The sequence below is a fragment of the Schistocerca nitens genome, chromosome 2 (genome assembly GCF_023898315.1).
Source record: "Schistocerca nitens isolate TAMUIC-IGC-003100 chromosome 2, iqSchNite1.1, whole genome shotgun sequence".
Lineage (NCBI taxonomy): Eukaryota > Metazoa > Arthropoda > Insecta > Orthoptera > Acrididae > Schistocerca > Schistocerca nitens.
In genome coordinates this window covers 201,590,242-201,610,750 of record NC_064615.1, presented here as the reverse complement: position 1 = coordinate 201,610,750, position 20,509 = coordinate 201,590,242, and the positions used below count along the sequence as shown (strand labels likewise).

At 39.7% G+C, this 20,509-nt stretch overlaps 2 protein-coding genes across 3 annotated transcripts in view; one reads left to right on the top strand and one right to left on the bottom strand.

Annotated features, from left to right (window-relative positions):
- Positions 1-1,232: 1,232 nt before the first annotated feature.
- On the bottom strand, positions 1,233-20,401 carry LOC126235900 (COX assembly mitochondrial protein homolog). Its single transcript, XM_049944844.1, has 3 exons — positions 20,266-20,401; positions 1,829-1,933; positions 1,233-1,703 (listed from the first exon to the last, which is right to left on the bottom strand). Exons 1-3 carry the CDS (start codon positions 20,327-20,329, stop codon positions 1,492-1,494), a joined length of 381 nt encoding a protein of 126 aa, XP_049800801.1. The 5' UTR covers positions 20,330-20,401; the 3' UTR covers positions 1,233-1,491.
- The window catches only part of LOC126235899 (26S proteasome non-ATPase regulatory subunit 14), a 39,667-nt gene continuing 39,131 nt past the window's right edge, over positions 19,974-20,509 (top strand). Inside the window, exon 1 of one of the 2 annotated variants that reach the window (XM_049944842.1) lies at positions 19,974-20,128. The gene's annotated coding sequence lies outside the window, so the exon portion shown is untranslated. Of the gene's footprint in view, positions 20,129-20,325; positions 20,474-20,509 lie in introns of those variants that run through there. The other variant, XM_049944841.1, reaches the window with a different exon arrangement.

Below are 20,509 nucleotides of genomic sequence, written 5' to 3'. Positions count from 1 at the left end.
TTTTCATCTCAAGATGCCACCTATGTCCTCAATTATTTGCTGGATGTATTCCAATCTTTGTCTTCCTACTCAGTTTTTATCCTCTATAGCTCCCTCTAGTACCATGAAAATTATTCCCCGACGTCTCACCACCAGATATACTATCATCCTGCAACGTTTTCTTATCAGTGTCTTCTATATGTTCCTTTCATCTCTGTTTCTGCAGAACATCTCCTCCATTTCTTACCTTATCAATCCACCTAATTTTAAACATTCTTCTGTAGCATCGCATCTCAAAGGTTTCGGTTCTCTTGTATTCCAGTTTTCCCACAGTCCACATCTCACTACCATACAATGCTGTGCTTCAAACATAATCTCGCAGAAATTTCTTCCTCAAATTAAGACCTATGTTTGATATTAGCAGACTTCTCTTGCCCTAGAGTACTCTTTTTGCCAGTGCTAGTCTGCTTTCTTATGTCCTCCTTGCTCATCCATGTAGGCTATTTTGCTGCCTAGGAAGCAGAATTCCTTAACTTCACCTACTTTGTGACAATAATCCTGATGTTAAGTTCCTTACTGTTCTCATTTCTGCTATTTCTCATTACTTTCATCTTTCTTTGATTTACTCTTAGTCCATATCCTGTACTCATAAGACTGTTCACATGCCATGCAGCAGATCATGTAATTCTTCTTCATTTTCACTCAGGATAACAATGTCATCAGCAAATCTTGTCATTGATATCCTTTCACCTGAATTTTAATCCCACTCTTGAACCTTTCTTTCACTTCCCTCATTGCTTCTTTGAGGTATAGATTGAACAGTAGGTGTGAAAGACTACAACATCCCTGCCTCACACCGTTTTTAATCTGAGCACTGTATTCTTAGTCTCCCACTCTCATTGTTTCCTCTTGGTTCTTGTACATCTTATATATTACCCGTCTCTCCCTATAGCTTACCTCTTATTTTTCTCAGAATTTTGAACATCTTGCACCCTGTATTCTAAGTACAATGTCTGGTGACATAAATGTAGATTTATCTGATAAATATGTCATGAAGAGTAAGACATAAATGGGCTCTAATCACCTCACTTGACAGGTTGTGTGCCTGCATCAGCTGGATAACACAATGCCTTCTCCACTGATTATCTTCTTCTTTAAATAAGTGAAAATGAGTATTTCTCACAAGGCACTAACACCATACAGTTGAATTTCACATACTGTGTAATGGCACAAAGAACTAAATACTTTAAAAGTAATATGAAAAAAAGAAATATTTTTTATTAGTCTTTTTCTGATAACATTACTCTTCCTCACAAAGTTTAATACTTTCACACTACTATGAAAGAATGAGATCCAAAATTCTCATCTTGCCTCCAGCTGTTGTTCATGATTTTGCACTTCATCAGCTTGTACATCTCTCCCTCCATATCATTACATCAAAGAAATTTTGGAATTTATTAATATATACTAGGGCAGTCACAATTGATTTGTTAACTGTATCATAGGAAATCACTACACTGAATGCTGTTCCACTTGTTTTCTGTATTTTGGGCTAATGCCTGTCCTTCGAAATTCACTTCTCTCTGACAAATATTCCTCCTGGCATTCTCTTTTGAAATCGTCATCTTGATACCACCTTGTCAGACAGTCCCTCAGGGCATCATTCTCCTTGCGACACTTGATGACCATTGATAAGCTGGACTCCTTGCAACATTTGTTGAAGTCTACAAGAAAATAACTGGGATGAATAATCAAGCATTAAAAATCTTTATTTTAAGAAATGAACAGTAGTAGTAATAGTAGTAGTAGTAGTAGTAGTAGTAATAATAATAATAATAATAATAAATACCTTCAACCTCTTTCGCACACTTGTCAGTCTTGGCCTTCTCTCTCATTTTTTTTGGTATGAGTACCTCTACCTCCACTTTTCTCAATGACTTGTCATTGGGGTCACCTAAAAATTTGTGAAAAAAATTAATAAATGAATTCATAAGCACCTGAGATAAACAGTACAATTAAGAATCAACATCACAGTTCATGGGGCTCTGGTCACAATGTTGGAAAGTATTAATATTATTCATCTACAGAACATTTTAATATGGTAAGTGATTTGTCAGCTTAATAAAACCAAAAAATATATGCAAACAAACAAATATGCACAAATGTGTTTAAGGAGGAGCTGACAGGTGGTCCATTGTAGCATTGTTGAAAGAACCACCTCAGCATGTGCGTGAAGAGATCTACGAAAACTACAGAAAACCTAAACTAAGATGGCCAGACACAGCATGACCTTCCATCCTCCGGAATCTGAGACCAGTGTCTTAACAAATGTACCAAAGGACATGAGAAGTTCACAAATATACGAGACACTTTGTCACTGAACCACTTGGCAGTATAATCACACACTCAAATCTTTAGCAACCTTACTGGCAGTGTACGAATGGTGGACGATAAAACAGTGCATTCATGTGGACTCATCACATCTTATGAGAGTTGTTTTTGATGTGTCATCTAGTATCAATACATACTCTCTGTGTAGATAACATAATGTTAGATCTTAATAAATTTTAAAATGCAGGTTAAGCCTAGGAGCCTTCCAAGTAGGAAATTTAGTCACAGAATAAACTGAAAATAATACAGGACATAGTGAGGACAGTGTAAGAAAAGCAATATAAGTATTCACTTATCAGTTCATGAAAAGCAGGGAATGTTGCTGTCATGAGACTGAGGGTAGACAGAAAATTAACTCTTGTGAAGGCACACTTACATAACAGGAAATTAACTTTTGTGGAGACACTTATACATCATCTTTTGTAGAAGATACTTTTATCAATTTGGTAATGGAGGGAAGATTGTGTGTGTGTGTGTGTGTGTGTGTGTGTGTGTGTGTGTGTGTGTGTGTAGTGGGGAGGGGGGGAAGGGGGGTGTATTGTAGAGGACACAAAGGCTTAACTATAGTAATGAAAACAAGATAAACTAGTGTGGAGAGCAATTTCAGACCAATCGAACCAGTCCCTGCACACAACAACAACAACAACAACAACAACAACAACAATCTTCAATTGCAATTAGGAAATCTCAAGTTCCCACTGTCGTTCCAATAAATTCAAGCCAGGAAACTTAGTGGTCTTGGTTTGCACTCTGGTGCTGTGCTTTCCTCCTGTCGCTCTGTCCAGCACAGTCATGTGGTGCCAGGGTGCAACATTACAACAGAATGCCTGAAACGCTGAGGGGCATCCAGAACAGGCATAAAGAGAGACTCCTTCTACATACAGGGTGTATCAAAAAGGATGGCGAAAACTTACATGGCTGAAAGTATACGATAATAGAGGCACAAATGCCCAGTAAACATGTACTCTAAACTGAACACTGTAAAAGTTATGAACACTTGTTCATTAGAAGAGTTGTGTTATAAAGTACTGAAGATGAACAGGTGCTTGTAGCTGTTAAGGTATGCATTTTAGAGCACATGTTTACTGGGCCTACCACCACCATACTACCACTTCCCAAAATATGGAAAGCAAAGAGCTTGCAGTAGAAGAGATTTGTTTCACAATAATGAAAATCAAGAACCTCACATAGCTCTTAAGTATGCGTGTTTACTTGACATTTGTGCTTCTATTATCATGTACTTTCAGACGTGTAAGTCCACGCCATTCTTTTTGCTACACCCTGCATAGGCACCAGTTTATATCTACATCTATTCTCCGCACATCACCTTATGGTTTGAATGGCTGGTACTTTTCTGTATCACCATCACTTCCCACATTTATCTGTTCAATTCATGAATGGTGGATGGGAAGAAAAATTGTTGGTAAGCATCAATTTGAGCTCAAATCTATCTAATTTTATCTTCATGGTTCTTATGCAAGATACATGATGGAGGAAGCAATATACTGATCATCTCTTCTAAGAACATATTCTCTCAGAATTTTTACAATAAACCTCTCTGCGATCCACAATGCCGATCTGTAGTGTCTGCCACTAGAGGTGGACGATCATGTCTGTGATATTTTCACAATTATTAAACATAACTGGATGAAATGTGCTATCCTTCTTTGGATCTTCACTATTTCACCTAACAATCCAATCCGGTAAGGGCTCTAGACTGGCAAGCTGAAAAGTACCATCAAACAAGGGTTTTGTAAGCTAGTTCCTTTGCCGGTTGACCAAGCTTCATCTCTACCCAGGTAGTTGTCTGCATGTGGGGTGCACACAAGGTTCTTCCTTTTTTTTTTCTTTTTATAGATTAGGCGATCCCCATCTAGTCTAGATAATGACAGCTGTAGAGACCTAGAAGTATTAGTATAATATCCAAAGGAAAGCCCCCCAAGTGAGAGTAAGAAGTCCTAGTTGTAAATTGCCAACACATTCGCAACAAAGTGCCTGAGGTTGAAGCGCTCCTGAAAAGCAATGAAGCCCACACCACACACCAGCAAGCTCGTTAAAATGCGATGTTCATAGCTGTGAAATTTTTGGTGAAAATTTAAGTGTATATCAAAAGGATAGGCTAGTGGAAAACTGTGTATTTGTCACAACAGGCAATACACTAAATCCACTGAGACAGAAACTGAAACTGCATGAGAGATTGGTTTGCAAGACTCAGTGTCAGGAGTGGGCATAAAATTTTAATTGAATCCTTCGATCGCCCACCAGACTCACCTCCAGATGTAATCAAAAACATTAGAGAAAAACCTCAGTTTACTTTATGTAAGTTTCCCAATTATACAGCAACCATCCAACAAACAACTGGGAAAATTTCAGTCTTGTTACTGGTGGGCATGATAAGACATCCTGTGAAACATTACTAAATGCCTTCTCTGAAAGCTACTAAGAGCAGATGGTTTGGAACCCCGTTGGTGATGGAAATGTTTTAGATCTAATGGTAACAAGACCTGACCTCTTTGAGCATGTCCACATTGAAACAGGTATCAGTGACTGTAAGGCAGTTTAGCAAGAATGATTACCCAAGTACAATGGATGCCTATATTAGTAGAAAGATGTATATGTTCAGTAAACTAGACAAAACAAAACAAAACAAAACAAAAACAGTAGGGTCATATCTCAATGAGGAAATTGAAAGTTTCAGCACAGTACAGGAGCATGTAGACTATGATTCAAATTTAAAAGAGTAGTTGACCATGCACTGCATAATTATGTACCTAGCAGAACAGTTCATGATCGAAGGGACCCTCCATGGTATACAGTCACTGTAAAGAAACTTTTAAAGCAGCACAGATTACTGCATAATAGGTTTACAACTAGCATAGTACTACAGATAGAGAGGTGCCACATGAAACACATTTGGCTGTCAAGGGAGCAATGCATGAAACTTTCAATGACTACCACAGCAGAAAATTGTCAAATGGTCTTTTGAAAAACCCAAAGAAATTCTGGTCATATGTAAAGGCTGTTAGTGGCACCAAAGTCGCTTCATTATGTGTGTGGAAGCGCCATGATGAGAAGGTCTGATGATAGGTGTCACCTAAGAATTCATGTGCGTGGAAGCGCTGATCCAAGTGTTCAGCTGGCTTGTCGCAAGTGGGAAACTGTGGCAGTGCCGCCTAAAGTCCAGTGAGTCTGGTGGTGCATCACAGTAGGCAGTTGGGGAAGTCTGATGGTGCATCACAATAGGCGGTTGGGTAAGTCTGGTGGTGAATCACAATAGGTGGTTGGGTAAGTCTGGTGGTGCATCACAGTATGTGGTTGGGTAAGTCTGGTGATGCAGCAATGCCGGGGAGCTTCTTCATGGTGAGTTTTTGTGTTTGTTGCATGGATTGCAATGATAATAGCACTTGGCTTTTCATGTCTGTGGTCATACTGAAATGATAATTACACATTGTCATACCAGGTATATCAGAAAATGTCTGAGGAGCATCACCTAGCTTGCCACTAATGATAGCCAATACTTAAGACTGAGGCATAGGGCACAAAAAATAACAAGCTCCCAACTAGACAAAAACATTTTATTAGGAATAGCGTAAATGAAGACACTGCAATAAACATGTGCCACCAAATCAGTAATTTAAAATATGAAAGTAGCTTCTGAATGTAGTATGCACTGCTACTGTCTGACCATTTGTTAAATGTAGACACTTCTTAATTAGATGTCCGCGATGAAGCACAATCACTGCGAGTTCTAGTATAATGTCTATGTGTGGGCATGCCACAAGTTGGACTGCTATCCGACATTCACTAGAATAAAGGCTATGATACTTTGATACGAAGTCCAATGACAAAGTCCACAGAGGCCAATGCTTGATGAGACAAAGGCTCTTAGTAAACTTATTAACTGCCCTGGAGGATGGTGCAGCTCAAGTAGTCCTGGATTGGCGACTTTACTGCATCTTGGTTTGACTGCTAAGTGCGACACGTTTGGTGGCTGGGATTAAACTGTCTGGTTGTAGTTGAGTGTCAGTGTCAATTCTGCAGTTGCATAGGAATACAGCACAGCACATGACCTGGCAGATGCAAGTAGTGCTGTGATTGTTGTGCCTCCTACTTGTGATGAAAATGCTGCCTGCTGGTGACACAGGTACTCCTGGTTGCAGCAGTGGCTGCCATAGTTTCTTATGACAACAGTCTGTTGCTGCTGTTGTCATCCAGACTGGTGTGTTTGGCTTGCAATGACAGAGCACTGGAGGCCCATGTTGTTGCTGTAGCCATTCCGACTGTTGGGTGTGTTCATTTTATGAGTCAGACTATAACGTAGATACGTACCTCAAGTTTTGTTTCACACAGTTTTGAAAATCATATTAGGAATGTGATACCCCTTGTTGCCCATACCCTGAATAATACAATTTCTGATCCTTATCAGCATAGCAGTAGTTTTGGCAATTTCTGCCTGTATTTTGGCCTTAAAACGCAGGAGGCCAAATCAGGGGAGTAGGCTGGCTGCTCCAAACTCCCCTTATTGAGGTGAGCCACTCTCGAAAGTGTTCCCTCAAAGCAGCCATTGATGCCCTTGAAATGTGAGCCATTGTTCCGTCCTGTTAGAACCAAATGTCCCCCAAGTCCATTTCATCAAGTCATGGAGAAACAAGTTTCTCCAACATGTTCACATACTGGTGTGAATTGACACTCACTGTGGCCCCATCTTCAAAAACATGAGGGGCCAACAATTCCAGCTGAGGAGATTGCACACCATAGTGCGGCTTTAGATAAATGCAGAGGCCTTTGATGCCATTTTCAGGGGCTGGTGCCAGCTCAGCAGCGCATGTTCATTTGTTGACGTATGCAGTCAAATGGAAATAGGCTTCATCATTGAAAAAACAATTATATCCTCAGAAATATTTTTGAAAAGAGCTTTAAGTATGTTCCTCCATGAACTGAAGCTGCTTTTGGAGAGTACCTGCACAATTTCAAATTTATATGGATGGTAACGAAGGTCATCGTGAAGAATTCGACTGACTGAAAGGTCAGAAAGACCAAAGGCACATGCATGTCTGCATGCAGAATGCTGTTAGGATTGCACGACTGAAGCTCAATGTTCTCATGGGATTTGATAGACCGAGGGACTCCAGTTCTTCGGCTCATCATACTCGTAATTTGTCCAACTGTAGTGAGCCTTGTAACAATTGATCTCTGGTATGGGACATGGCCCAGTGGGGCTATATTGAAGTGATTTCAGAAGGTGCACTAGGTTGCAATGACAGAGCATCTGTTTGAAAAGTAGGCTTTGACAGGAAACACATGCTCCACACGGTTCTAAAGCATGATGGTGACTAACCTGGAATACAACAATGCTTTAGAGCCGTGTCTGTTGAATGAAACCATTCCCACCCTTCTGCAACCATCCCATTCAGAATGGTGCGCATGTCGATCAAGGAAGTTATATTGTTGTAACTGGGCATGGGAGGTGCCACCTACCTTATGTGATTTTTAAATGTGTGTAAAACAAAACTTTAGATATGTACTTACATTATTAAAAAATAAATTAAAAAATCTAATTCATAAAATGGGTTTTATTGTGTTTTGAAACCAGGAAGTTACATTGTTGTACCCTGTATATAAATGACATAGCAGACAACATTGGAAGTTCCATGAGCCTTTTCATGGATGTCGCTGTTGTATACAGAGAAGTCGCAACACTGGAAAATTGTAGAAAAATGCAGGAAGATCTGCAGAGGATTGACATTTAGTGCAGGGAGAGGCAACTGACCCTCAACAAACAAATGTAACATATTGCCCGTACAAAGACAGAAAGACCTGTTGTGGTACAATTACACAATTGCAGAATGACTGCTAGAAGCAGTTACCTCCATAAAATATCCAGGAATATGCATAAGAGGTGATTTCAAGACTACATAAAACTAATCACAGGAAAGGCTGATGCCAGACTGAGAGATTCACTGGAAGAATCTTCAGGAAATATAGTCCATCAGCAAAGGAGGTAGCTTACAAAATCCTCATTTGACAAATACTTCAGTATTGCTCGTCAGTGTAGTATCCACACCAGATAGGATTGATAGAGGAAATAGAGAAGCTACAAAGAACAGCAACATGTCTTATTACAGGTTTATTTGGTAAGCACAAAATTTCACAGAGATAACCAACTCCAGTAGCAGATGCTGCAAGAGGGGCATTCTGCATCACACTGTGGTTAACTGTTAAAAGTTCCAAGAGTGTACGTTCCTAAGGAGAGTCAACAAATATAATGCTTTCTCCTACATATATCTCACAGAAAGACCAATTCAAACCTGCAGTGAGTCTTAACCTGCAATTGTTCTTCCTGCAAACTATTCATGACTGGAACAGGAAAGAAGGGAAGTGACAGTGGTATACAAGGTGTCCTTCACGACACACTGCATGGTGGCTTGCAGAGTGGAGCTGTAGAAGCAGATGTAATGGTCCTGTAACACTCCCTTGGTTTATGCCCGGAGTTATTTTTACATCACAAGATTTCTCTCGATTAAGAATAACATGCTGTTTCATTTCCTTGTAAGTCTTTAAATCCAGTCACAGAGTTGATCTGATATTCTATAGAGATGTATTTTATTTATTAGGTGTCAACGCACAACTTATCAGATGCCTTCTGGAAGTTAAAAAACACACCATTGACCTAGGTGCCAGTATGTAATGCCCTTTGAGTCTCATACACAAACAAAACTATTGTTGTTTGCAAAATCCATGTTGATTCTTACAGATAAGATTCACCAGAAATGTAATAACATACGAGTTCAAAAGTGTTCCCAAAGTCTACAGCAGACTCATATCAGCAATACAGGATGTACATAAAGTCCAGGAACACTTTCAATTATTTTGTAAAGATGTTATACATATTGCATTTTGAAGAGAAACTCTGAAAGTTTTTTTTACAAACATTCGATTTGTGAACCATGCGTGACCCGGCAGATGTCAATACAGTAATCGAATTCTTGCCATGCCCGTCACAGCATGGCATTGTCAACCGTAGCAGTCGCTTTGCGTATTCTCTCCTGGAGCTCTGCTACATCATGTGATAGAGGCGGTACACACACCAGATCTTTAATGTGTCCCCACAGAAAAAAAGTCACATGGGGTGAGATCTGGTCACCGGGGAGGCTATTTCAAGAAACAGCTGTCCCTTTCTGTAGCACGGCCGATCCATCGATGCGGCAGCTCCGTGTTCAGGTATCCACGAACTTCACGATGAAAGTGGGGTGGAGTCCCATGCTGCTGAAAGATGAATGGAGAGTCTGACTGCATTTGAGGCATCAGCTATTGCTGCAATATGTCCAATTAGGAATATCTCAGCGAAGAAGAATGACCCGTACAGTTTACAATGTGACAAGGAACAAAAAGAATTTACCTTTGGGGAATCACACTCAAATTCAATGGATGTTTTGTACCCCAGATTTGAGAATTATGCCAGTTCATTTTCCCATTAGGGTGAAAAGTGGCTTCATCGCTAAAAATTAAGTGATCAACAATGCCATCCCCATCCTCATTCAATTATTGCAACTGCAAACAAAACTCAAAATGCTTGTCCTAGTCACTGTCATTGAGCTTCTGCACTAGCTCCAATTTGAATGGTTTCATAGACAGCTTCTGTTGCAGGACTTTCCACCACACTGCCATTGGAATCATTTCGAGTTCACAGGGTGCACGACGCACAGATTTCTTTGGACTCCTTATGAATGTCTCTCGTACGCACTCCACATTCACTTCATTCACACTGGGACATCCACTTCTCTTTGCTGGGCACAAGCAACCCGTCATAATGAATTTGTTGTGCAGTGGTAAATGGCCTTGCTTGTTTGTGGCTTCTTACCATAGCTGGTTCTAAACATCCGCTGAACAGCTGTAGCACACTTGTTTTTGTCAAACTCCAACACACAGATAGCTCTGTCCGCACCTGAACTCGCCGTGTTTGCGAGTAGCGCTGACTATCAGCAAATTACCAAACTACACTGTGGCGGTATAAATGAAAAAAACTTTCAGGGTTTCTCTCCAAAATGACTTATGTATGATATCCATACAATGCTTGGTTCTTGTGCAATAAATAATTGAAAGTATTCCCGCACTTTATGTACACCCTGTGTAGGCTTGTTATTAGGTGTGTCTGTTCAGTGTTACACTGCTGCTAGAAGAGGGGCAAGTTCTTTTATATACTCTTATGTGAAATCTTATGGGTATGCCATGAAATCCAATCATCTTTCCTCTGCTCCATGGTTTTCACTGATTTTCTATCTTGCAGTCACCTATTTTGATATCTGTCATTTTGATGTTTGTGGAATGATTGTGGAGAAGAGGGATCTTTGAAGGACAGGCAAATGCCTGATGCTCATCAAAGATACCGGAAGACACAAAACCCTCCCCAAAAGGAATGGCTGAAAACTGGTTCACTCAATATCCTCACTCCCACCAACAAATGTGAAGAATGGGTAGACCTTATGGGCAGTCATAAGCTTAGGATATTGGAGTTGAGAGAGACAAAGTCTTCCATAAAGATATAGACATACAGACAGACATCAAGGGCTGGTAATACACAGCATCCTGTTCTGCAAATATATGCACCACAGTCAGGATGCACCATGAGGAGAAAGAGCATTTCCTTAATGAACTTTAAGAAAAAATAACAGAGGAGAACACCATCAATATGGGCAATCTGAATGCTCAAATTGGTAAATAAAGACTAGGATGTGAAAGCGTCATCAGTCCTCACGGTTATGGGAACAGAAACCTGGAAGGAGAGAACCTAATTTATTTCTGTATGTGAAACAACTTAAGCATGTAAGACATGTGGTATCAGAAGAGGGACAGTCATAAAATGACAAGATACAGTTGGTGTGGCAAGCTCAAGACTACGATAGACTTCATCATCGCTGATAGAAAAGCTGGTCAATATGTTACAGATGTTAAAGTCATACCCAATGAGTGCCTAGATGGCAACCACCAGCTATTAATTGCTAACCTAAAAGTCCCAAAATTTAAACAAAAGAGAATGTCAAAGATTATTGAAGGCCATGGAAAAGAAAAGAAACTACGGAGTGTGAATAACTGCTAAATTACCCAAAACTGAGAAAGGGGGAGTAGAAGAAACCCTTGTTACAGAAGCCACGGACATCTGCGGAAAAACGGATGCCACAACAAAAGAGAAGGAAACACCCTGGTGGAATGATCGGGTGAAGACAGCAGTAAAAGGGGAGAAGACAGATAAGAACATACTGAAAAGAAAATTACATCATGAAAAACAGAAAATAGATGATAGGTGAAATGAATTAGTAATTGAACACCTAGCACAGGAATACAGAGCAAGACACTAGCTGTAAAATGGCTGATCCAGGAAGAAAAGGAAAAGTGCTGGGAGCACTTTACTACAAGGATAGAGGAAGACTGTCAGGGAAGTAGGAAATTACTATACAAAGACTTAAGAGTATGCAAAATGAACTTTGTAAATATCCTTGCACTGTAAACAGATGAAGGTAACTTAACACAGACAGAGGAAGAGACTAGGGATGAAATGAAAAAGTACACCAACATGCTGCTAAGTGCAGATGGGGCAGCACAATCATCAACGACTGTAGAGTAATTAATGAAGTCCAAACCAACAGACATCCATTAACATGGCTAGAGTTAGAAACAGCACTGAAGAGCATGTGAAATGGAAAATCGGGAGGCTTTGATGGTCCCAGCTCAGACATGATAAAAGCAGCTTATATCTGGCTTAAACTGGCTGTATAAAGTTTTATCCGTGATTTGGGAAGAAAGCAAAATCACAGAAGATTGGAGTAAAGGAGTCATCATCCCTCTGTTCAAAAAGGAAAATCGGCAAAAATGTGGAAATTATAGAGGCATCACTCTGCTGTCACACACCCTGAAGCTGTTATAAAAGATCATAGAAATGAGAGTAGAAAGATAGTAGAACTTTTGCTTGAGGAAGAACAACATGGATTCAGGAAATACTGACCTACTATGCATCTTATTTTTGCAGTAAGAATGCAGAAAAGTACTGGGAATATCAAAGAAATCTTGTGACTGTATTTGCACACATTGAAAAAGCGTATGACAGTGTTCCTCAAAACAAGATATGGTAATGTCTGGAAGGCCTAAATGTTCCAAAGTACTTAACTGATTAAGTCAAGATGCTATATCAAAAGTGTTGTAGGTGTATCCAGATAGGCAACAAGTGCCGTATCACCATTCCTGTTTGTAACAGTAGTGGACAAGATCATAAAATTTATCAAGAAAATAGATGGAGAACCAAATGCCCTGGTTTTTGATGATGATTTGATAGTATGGGGAGAGCCACAATCTGAAGCATAGAAGAAACTTAATGACTGGAACAATACATTCAAAAATTTTGGACTAAAAACAAGTAAACGAGAGACAGTATGAATGACCATCCACAGGCAAAGAACAACCCCCAATATATCTCTAGAAGGAATCAAAGTTGAATCTGTTGCCCATTTCAAGTACACAGGAAGCATGATCTCAAAAGACAACACCATTAAGCACGACATACTCAGTATGTTAGCAGTTAGTATTAAATTTTTACACTCATATCAGAAATCTTCTCTGGGGCGATAAAATGCCATGGACACCAAAAGTGACCATGTACCACATCTATTCTGTATGAATTCTTCTGTATGGTTTAGAAACATGAATCCTATTAAACAAAGACCTAAACAGAATCCAGGTAACAGAAATGAGATTCATTAGACCTAAAACTCAAACAACAAGAAAGGACAAAATCAGGAATGAGGTGAATAGAAAAGTAGTTAGTGTTGATGTTCATAAAAAAACTAAGGCTTCAGTGGTATGTGCACATAATGAGAATAAACAGCAAAAGACCTGTCAAAAAGTATTTGAACCTAAACCTAGTAGGAAGAAGACCACAGGGAAGACCAAGAAAATGCTGGACACAGACCATAAGATCAGATGTGGTGGAGAAAGATAAAAATGGGAAGTTGTCTGGAACAGAAATCACAGTACAATCTTCCTGTGTAAAACAATTTTGGAAAAAGGAATTTAACATTTTTGCCATTTCTCTGTCACCTTCCAGTCAGTGTGATTAAGATCACTGAATGTGTAGACAGATGGCTTTGACCTGTTCACTGCTTTAACATAAGACCAGCATGCTTGTTGTTGAAGAATTTTGCGTATCTGCTGTGAAGATTCATACTACCGCTCACAGTATGCACCAATAAAAACTCAAGAATAACAAATCAAATTAAGCTTCCTTAAAGGTGTAACACAAAAATCAATAAAATAAAGTGATCACTGACCCAAAGATTGGCTTGGATATCACAAACAAGCAAGAAACCAGTTGCCTCTCTTTGACTGAGGACTTGCTTGCCCTGCCAGTTGTATGGGGACCTATTATTTATTGTGCAATTTGAATAATGCCCTTTCTGGCCAGAAGGTAGAATTTCAATAATGACATTTTTGCTCATACACAAAACGTGTAATGGATACTGACATGCAGAAAGTGTACTCAGTACTTTATCACACAAGTTTAGATCTTGAGGCAAAGTAATAAAAAAGCAACCTGCAAACTTTTTTTACAGATATTTGCAAAGAAAGACAATGAAAACTGGAACAATGTTGTAATTGTTCTACTTCACAACAAAGGCAGCAGACAAGACAAGCCACGACAAGAGACTATTCACCTTTCAGTCTCCCCTCCATACTGTACAAGACATTCACTAAAATTACTACTAACTGCATAGAAAAATATGGATATTAATCAAGCAAATTAACAAGCTGGTCTTAAAAATGGATACATCATACTGATCACTTGCAACTGAAATAATACACGAGGTATTCATAAAGTTTTCTCACCTCGAAAAAATGAAGTCAGTAATCCCTTTTTTCATTTGTTTGTAGCTATATGTCTGCAGTCCTGGCAAACACTGAAATCCCTGTGTCTCAGTATTGTAGCACACCGCTCACGGAACCAAAACAAAATGGTGCACTGCACTGATAAAGTGTAGTATTGGTAGTTGTTGTTTTTGTTGTTGTCGGTGTGGTCTTCAGTTCGATGAATGGTTTGACACAGCTCTCCACGCTATTCTATCCTGTGCAAGCCTCTTCATTTCCAAATAACTAATGCAACATACATCCTTCTGAATCTGCTTACTGTATTCATGTCTTGGTCTCCCCCAACAATGTTTATCCCCCACGCTTCTCTTATACTAAATTGGTGATCCCTTGATGTCTCAGAATGTGTTCTACCCACTAATAGCTTCTTCTAGTCAGGTCCTGCCACAAATTCTTTCCTCCCCAATGCTATTCAGTACCTCCTCATTAGTTACATGATCTACTCATCTAATCTTCAGCATTCTTCTGTAGCACCACATTTCAAAAGCTTGTATTCTCTTCTTGACTACACTGTTTATGTCCATGTTTCATTTCCATACATGGCTACACTCCGTACAAATATTTTCAAGAAAGACTTCCTGACAAATCTATAATCATCTCTTTTTTCAGAAATGCTTTTCTTGCCATTGCCAGTCTACATTTTATATCCTCTCTGCTTCGGCCATCATCAGCAATTTTGCTGCCCAAACAGCTAAACTCATCTACCACTTATAAGTGTCTCATTTCCTAATCTAATTCCCTTAGCATAACCTGAACCTGATTTAATTCAACTACATATTAGTATCCTTGTTTTGCTTTTGTTGCTGCTCATCTTATATCCTCCTTTCAAGACACTGCCCATTCTGTTCAGCTGCTCTTCCAAGTCTTTTGTTGTCTCTGACAGAATTACAATGGCACTGGCAAATCTCAAAACTTTTATTACTTCTTCCTGAACTTCAATTCCTACTCCATGTTTTTCTTTGGTTTCTTTTACTGCTTGCTCAGTATGTAGATTGAACAACATCGGGGATAGGCTATGAACCTCTCTCTCTCCCTTCTCAACCACTCCTTTACTTTCAAGTCCCTCAGCCCTTCGACGAGACGTTAAACACTAAGAAAGAGAGTATTCCAGTCAACATTGTCAAAAGCTTTCTCTAAGTCTACAAATGCTAGAAACGTAGGTTTGCCTTTTCTTAATCTTTCTTCTAAGATAAGTCGTAAGGTTAGTATTGCCTCACGTGTTCCAACATTTCTACGGAATCCAAACTGATCTTCCCCGAGGTCCGCTTCTACCAGTTTTTCCATTCGTTTGTAAAGAATTTGCGTTAGTATTTTGCAGCTGTGGCTTATTAAACTGATAGTTCGGTAATTTTCACATCTGTCAACACCTGCTTTCTTTGGGATTGGAATTATTATATTCTTCTTGAAGTCTGAGGGTATTTCGCCTGTCTCATACATCTTGCTCACCAGATGGTAGAGTTTTGTCAGGACTGGCTCTCCCAAGGCCGTTAGTAGTTCTAATGGAATGTTGTCTACTCCCGGGGCCTCGTTTCGACTCAGGTCTTTCAGTGCTCTGTCAAACTCTTCACGCAGTATTGCATCTCCCATTTCATCTTCATCTACATCCTCTACCATTTCCATAATATTGTCCTCAAGTACATCGCCCTTGTATATACCCTCTATATACTCCTTCCACCTTTCTGCTTCCCCTCTTTGCTTAGAACTGGGTTTCCATCTGAGCTCGTGATGTTCATACAAGAGGCTCTCTTTTCTCCAAAGGTCTCTTTAATTTTCCTGTAGGCTGTATCTATCTTACCCCTAGTGAGATAATCCTCTACATCCTTACATTTGTCCTCTAGCCATCCCTGCTTAGCCATTTTGCACTTCCTGTCGATCTCATTTTTCAGACGTCTGTATTCCTTTTTGCTGCTTCATTTACTGCATTTTTATATTTTCTCCTTTCATCAATTAAGTTCAATATTTCTTCTGTCACCCAAGGATTTCTACTAGCCCTCGTCTTTTTACCTACTTGATACTATGCTGCCTTCACTATTTCATCCCTCAAAGCTACCCATTCTTCTTCTACTGTATTTCTTTCCTCCATTCTTGTCAATCGTTCCCTAATGCTCTCCCCGAAGCTCTCTACAGCCTCTGGTTCTTTCAGTTTATCTAGGTCCCATCTCCTGAACTACCCACCTTTTTGCAGTTTCTTCGGTTTTAATCTACAGTCCATAACCAATAGATTGTGGTCAGAGTCCATATCTGCCCCTGGAAATGTCCTACAATTTAAAACCTGGTTCCTAAAACTGTCTTACCATTATATAATCTATCTGATACCTTTTAGTATCTGCAGGATTCTTCCATGTATACAACCTTCTTTTATGATTCTTGAACCAAGTGTTAGCTATGATTAAGTTATGCTCTGTGCAAATTTCTACCATACGGCTTCCTCTTTCATTTCTTAGCCCCAATCCATATTCACCTACTATGTTTCCTTCTATCCCTTCTCCTACTGTCGAATTCCAGTCACCCATGACTATTAAATTTTCATCTCCCTTCACTACCTGAATAATTTCTTTTATCTCATCATACATTTCTTCAATTTCTTCGTCATCTGCAGAGCTAGTTGGCATATAAACTGTACTACTGTAGTAGGCATGGGCTTCGTGTCTATCTTGGCCACTATAATACGTTCACTATGCTGTTTGTAGTAGCTTACCCGCACTCCTATTTTTTTTTATTCATTATTAATCCTACGCCTGCATTTCCCCCATTTTTATTTTGTATTTATAACCCCGTATTCACCTGACCAGAAGTCTTGTTCCCCCTGCCACCAAACTTCACTAATTCCCACTATATCTAACTTTAACCTATCTATTTCCCTTTTTAAATTTTCTAACCTACCTGCCCGATTAAGGGATCTGACATTCCACGCTCCGATGCGTAGAATGCCAGTTTTCTTTCTCCTGATAACGACATCCTCCTGAGTAGTCCCCACCCGGAGATCCGAATGGGGGACTATTTTACCTCCGGAATATTTTACCCAAGAGGACGCCATCATCATTTAACCATACAGTAAAGCTGCATGCCCTCGGTAAAAATTACGGCTGTAGTTTCCCCTTGCTTTCAGCCGTTCGCAGTACCACAACAGCAAGGCCGTTTTGGTTAGTGTTACAAGGCCAGATCAGTTAATCATCCAGACTGTTGCCCCTGCAACTACTGAAAAGGCTGCTGCCCCACTTCAGGAACCACACGTTTGTCTGGCCTCTCAACAGATACCCCTCCGTTGTGGTTGCACCTACAGTACGGCTATCTGTATCGTTGAGGCACGCAAGCCTCCCCACCAATGGCAAGGTCCATGGTTCATGGGGGGAGGCTCATTTTCTTATTAATTATTAAATCTACTCATGCATTACCGCTATCTGATGATGTATTTACAATCCTGTATTTGCCTGACCAGATTTCCTGTTCCTCCTGCAACCTAACTTCACTAATTCCCACAATATCTAATTTCTTTCCCTTTTCCCAGATTAAGGGATCTAAAATTCCATACTCTGATCCATAGAAAACTACTTTCGTTTTTCCTGATGATGAAATCCTCCCGAGTGGCCCCGACTGGAGATCCAAAATGGGGACCATTTTACCTCCAGAGTATTTTACCCAAGAGGATGCCATCACCACTTAACAATACAGCAGAGCTGCACACCCTTAATAAAAATAATGTAAAAAGGCCAGATCAGTCAATTGTCCAGACTGTTGTCCCTACAACTATTGAAAAAGATGCTGCCCCTCTTCAGGAATCACACATTCGTCTGGCGTCTCAACAGATACCCCTCTGTTGCGGTATAGCTATCTGTATATCTTTACTCCTGGGGCAGGTGGGGGAATATCCCACAGGCAACATGAATGCATGTAGCAGAATGCCATGATGAATGGAGAAGTGTTGAGAAGGGCTTTATCCAGCAGCAGATGTAAGAGGACTGCTATTGATTGTGATATCTACACTCTGGAAACCACCATGAGGTGCTTGCCACATCCCATTGTACAAGTTATCAGAGTTCCTTACTGTTCCATTTATGAACGGAATGCAGGAAGAATGGTTGTTTGAATGTCTCTGTGCCTGCAGTAATTATTCTAATCTTATCCTCACAATTCCTATGCAGGCAATACTTAGGGGGTTGTACTGTATTCCAGAGTAATTATTTAAAGCTGGTTCTTGAAACTTTGTTAACAGACTTTCTCGGGACAGTTCAGTTCCTTCAGTATCTCTGTGACACTCTTCCATGGATTAAACAAACCTGCCCTGCTCTGTATACATTCAATATCCCCGGTTAGTCCTATCTGGTACGGGTTCCACACATTTGAGCAATATTCTAGAATGGGTCGCACAAGTGATTTGTAAGCAATCCCTTTTGTAGATTGATTACATCATAAAATAGTGTTGTTAGAGAGAGCAGTATGTCCTGGCTACGTCCTTCATATGACTCCTCATGTGCACATTTTTGACACAATCTCTCAACACACTTGGTTAAAGCACTGTGCATTAGACAACTTCTCTTCTTAAATAGTTGTCCTCCGCAGCTTGTGGTCTCGCGGTAGTGTTCTCACTTCCCAAGCACGGGTCCCGGGTTCGATTCCCGGTGGGGTCAGGGATTTTCACCTGCTTCGAGATGACTGGGCGTTTGCGTTGTCCTCCTCATTTCATCATCATTTACGAAAGTGGCGAGATTGGACTGAGCCAAGGTTGGGAATTTGTACGGGTGCTGATAACCACACAGTTGAGCGCCCCACAAACCAATCATCATCATCAATAGATGTCAATGTACTCATGCATATCAAGTGCACGAGCTGTATTTCTTCCAGAAGCAGATGTGTTCCTGTTAATGATTGTCTTAATTTTGTAAGCACAAGCAGTATATAACTATAACACAATAAATGAGCTTATATCTACAAAAAAAATGGGCTAATATTCAAATGTGTGTAAATTTCCAAGGGGCCAAACTGCTTAGTCATCGGTCCCTAGACTTACGCACTACATAAACTAACTTATGCCAAGAACAACACACTCACACGCCCGAGGGCTCGAACCTCCGGTGGGAGGGGCCGCGCTGAGCTAATATTAATAATGTGTACTGTGTGAACTTAACTATGCAGTGTTCCATTGTGACTGTTAATTACAAGATACAGTCCGTTATCTGATATAACTTGATTGCAGTGTAAACAAACTATACATTATTAACTACTAACATAATATATGCTATTTTTCATTGTTTCATTTTTTTCTTATATCTTCAATTACAACACATTATAATTGACGTAGAAAATACGTAATATGCCGCAAATTGGCAACGTCACAAACATTTGAGTTTCTGGAGAAATGCAACCATTTCACTAAGCATAATAAAAATGTTGTAATATTTCAAATTACCCTAAATAAGTTACTGTTAATGAGAGAACTTCTAGAGATCGAAATACTAAGAACCAAAATTTTACAACAGAATGTAAATGTCTTTAACAGAAACAAATGAGTTCGAAAATGTACGAAAGTGAGACTCTTGCAATTTTGTAACCTTCGGTTACTGACAGCGTGTAGAACAAGGAAAACAGGCGCTCATTCAACTATAATGAGAGAACAAAAACCCATTACGGACTTCATGTATGGATTGGAGGCCGTGTATTGGCAGCAATGCGATGTACATCTTTTGTCCATATTCTGCTTTTTTACCAGAGATCTTAAAGAAACTTAATTATAAAGTGGAGGCAATAATAATGAATATTTGTTAATGTCGTTTTCATTCCATCTGGAAAGAACGCCTGCAATGTAAACTTTTCGAGAAAAACATATCGTTTTACGGGATTCCTTAAGGTTTGTCTGAAAGGTTATTAAGTAAGTAATGTGCCTCAGGTTAAGTATCTCGGTATGCAAACCTGTCACAACTAATTTAAAATTAAAGTACGCCCATATCAAACATTTTCAACTATGCAAACGTTAGCCTCTGTTACCTAACCCAAGTGGACCACCTCGTAACTTTGGCTGACGACGCAACTCTTCCTGACCGGTGTCCATTTTGGTTTCCCACAATGCTTCGTGAGATAGCAGATTTGAGTTCGTGACTTGGTGTGTAGTCAAGCTTAGTTTGAAAATTTTGACGTTCGTAATAAACGTTGCTGTGCAGAAGACAGGAACAGAACAACGTCTTTGGTATTAAAAGTATGCATTTGTTTAGAGGTTTAATATATGTGAAAT

What these genes read in the sequence shown, in the direction of transcription:
- LOC126235900 (XM_049944844.1), bottom strand. Translation starts at nt 20,329, where the DNA reads ATGGACACCGGTCAGGAAGAGTTGCGTCGTCAGCCAAAGTTACGAGGT. An exon ending in AGGTGGTCCACTTGGGTTAG is followed by an intron (nt 1,934 to 20,265) that starts GTAACAGAGGCT and finishes ACAAATTTTTAG; the next exon opens with GTGACCCCAATGACAAGTCA. An exon ending in GTGTGCGAAAGAGGTTGAAG is followed by an intron (nt 1,704 to 1,828) that starts GTATTTATTATT and finishes ATTTTCTTGTAG; the next exon opens with ACTTCAACAAATGTTGCAAG.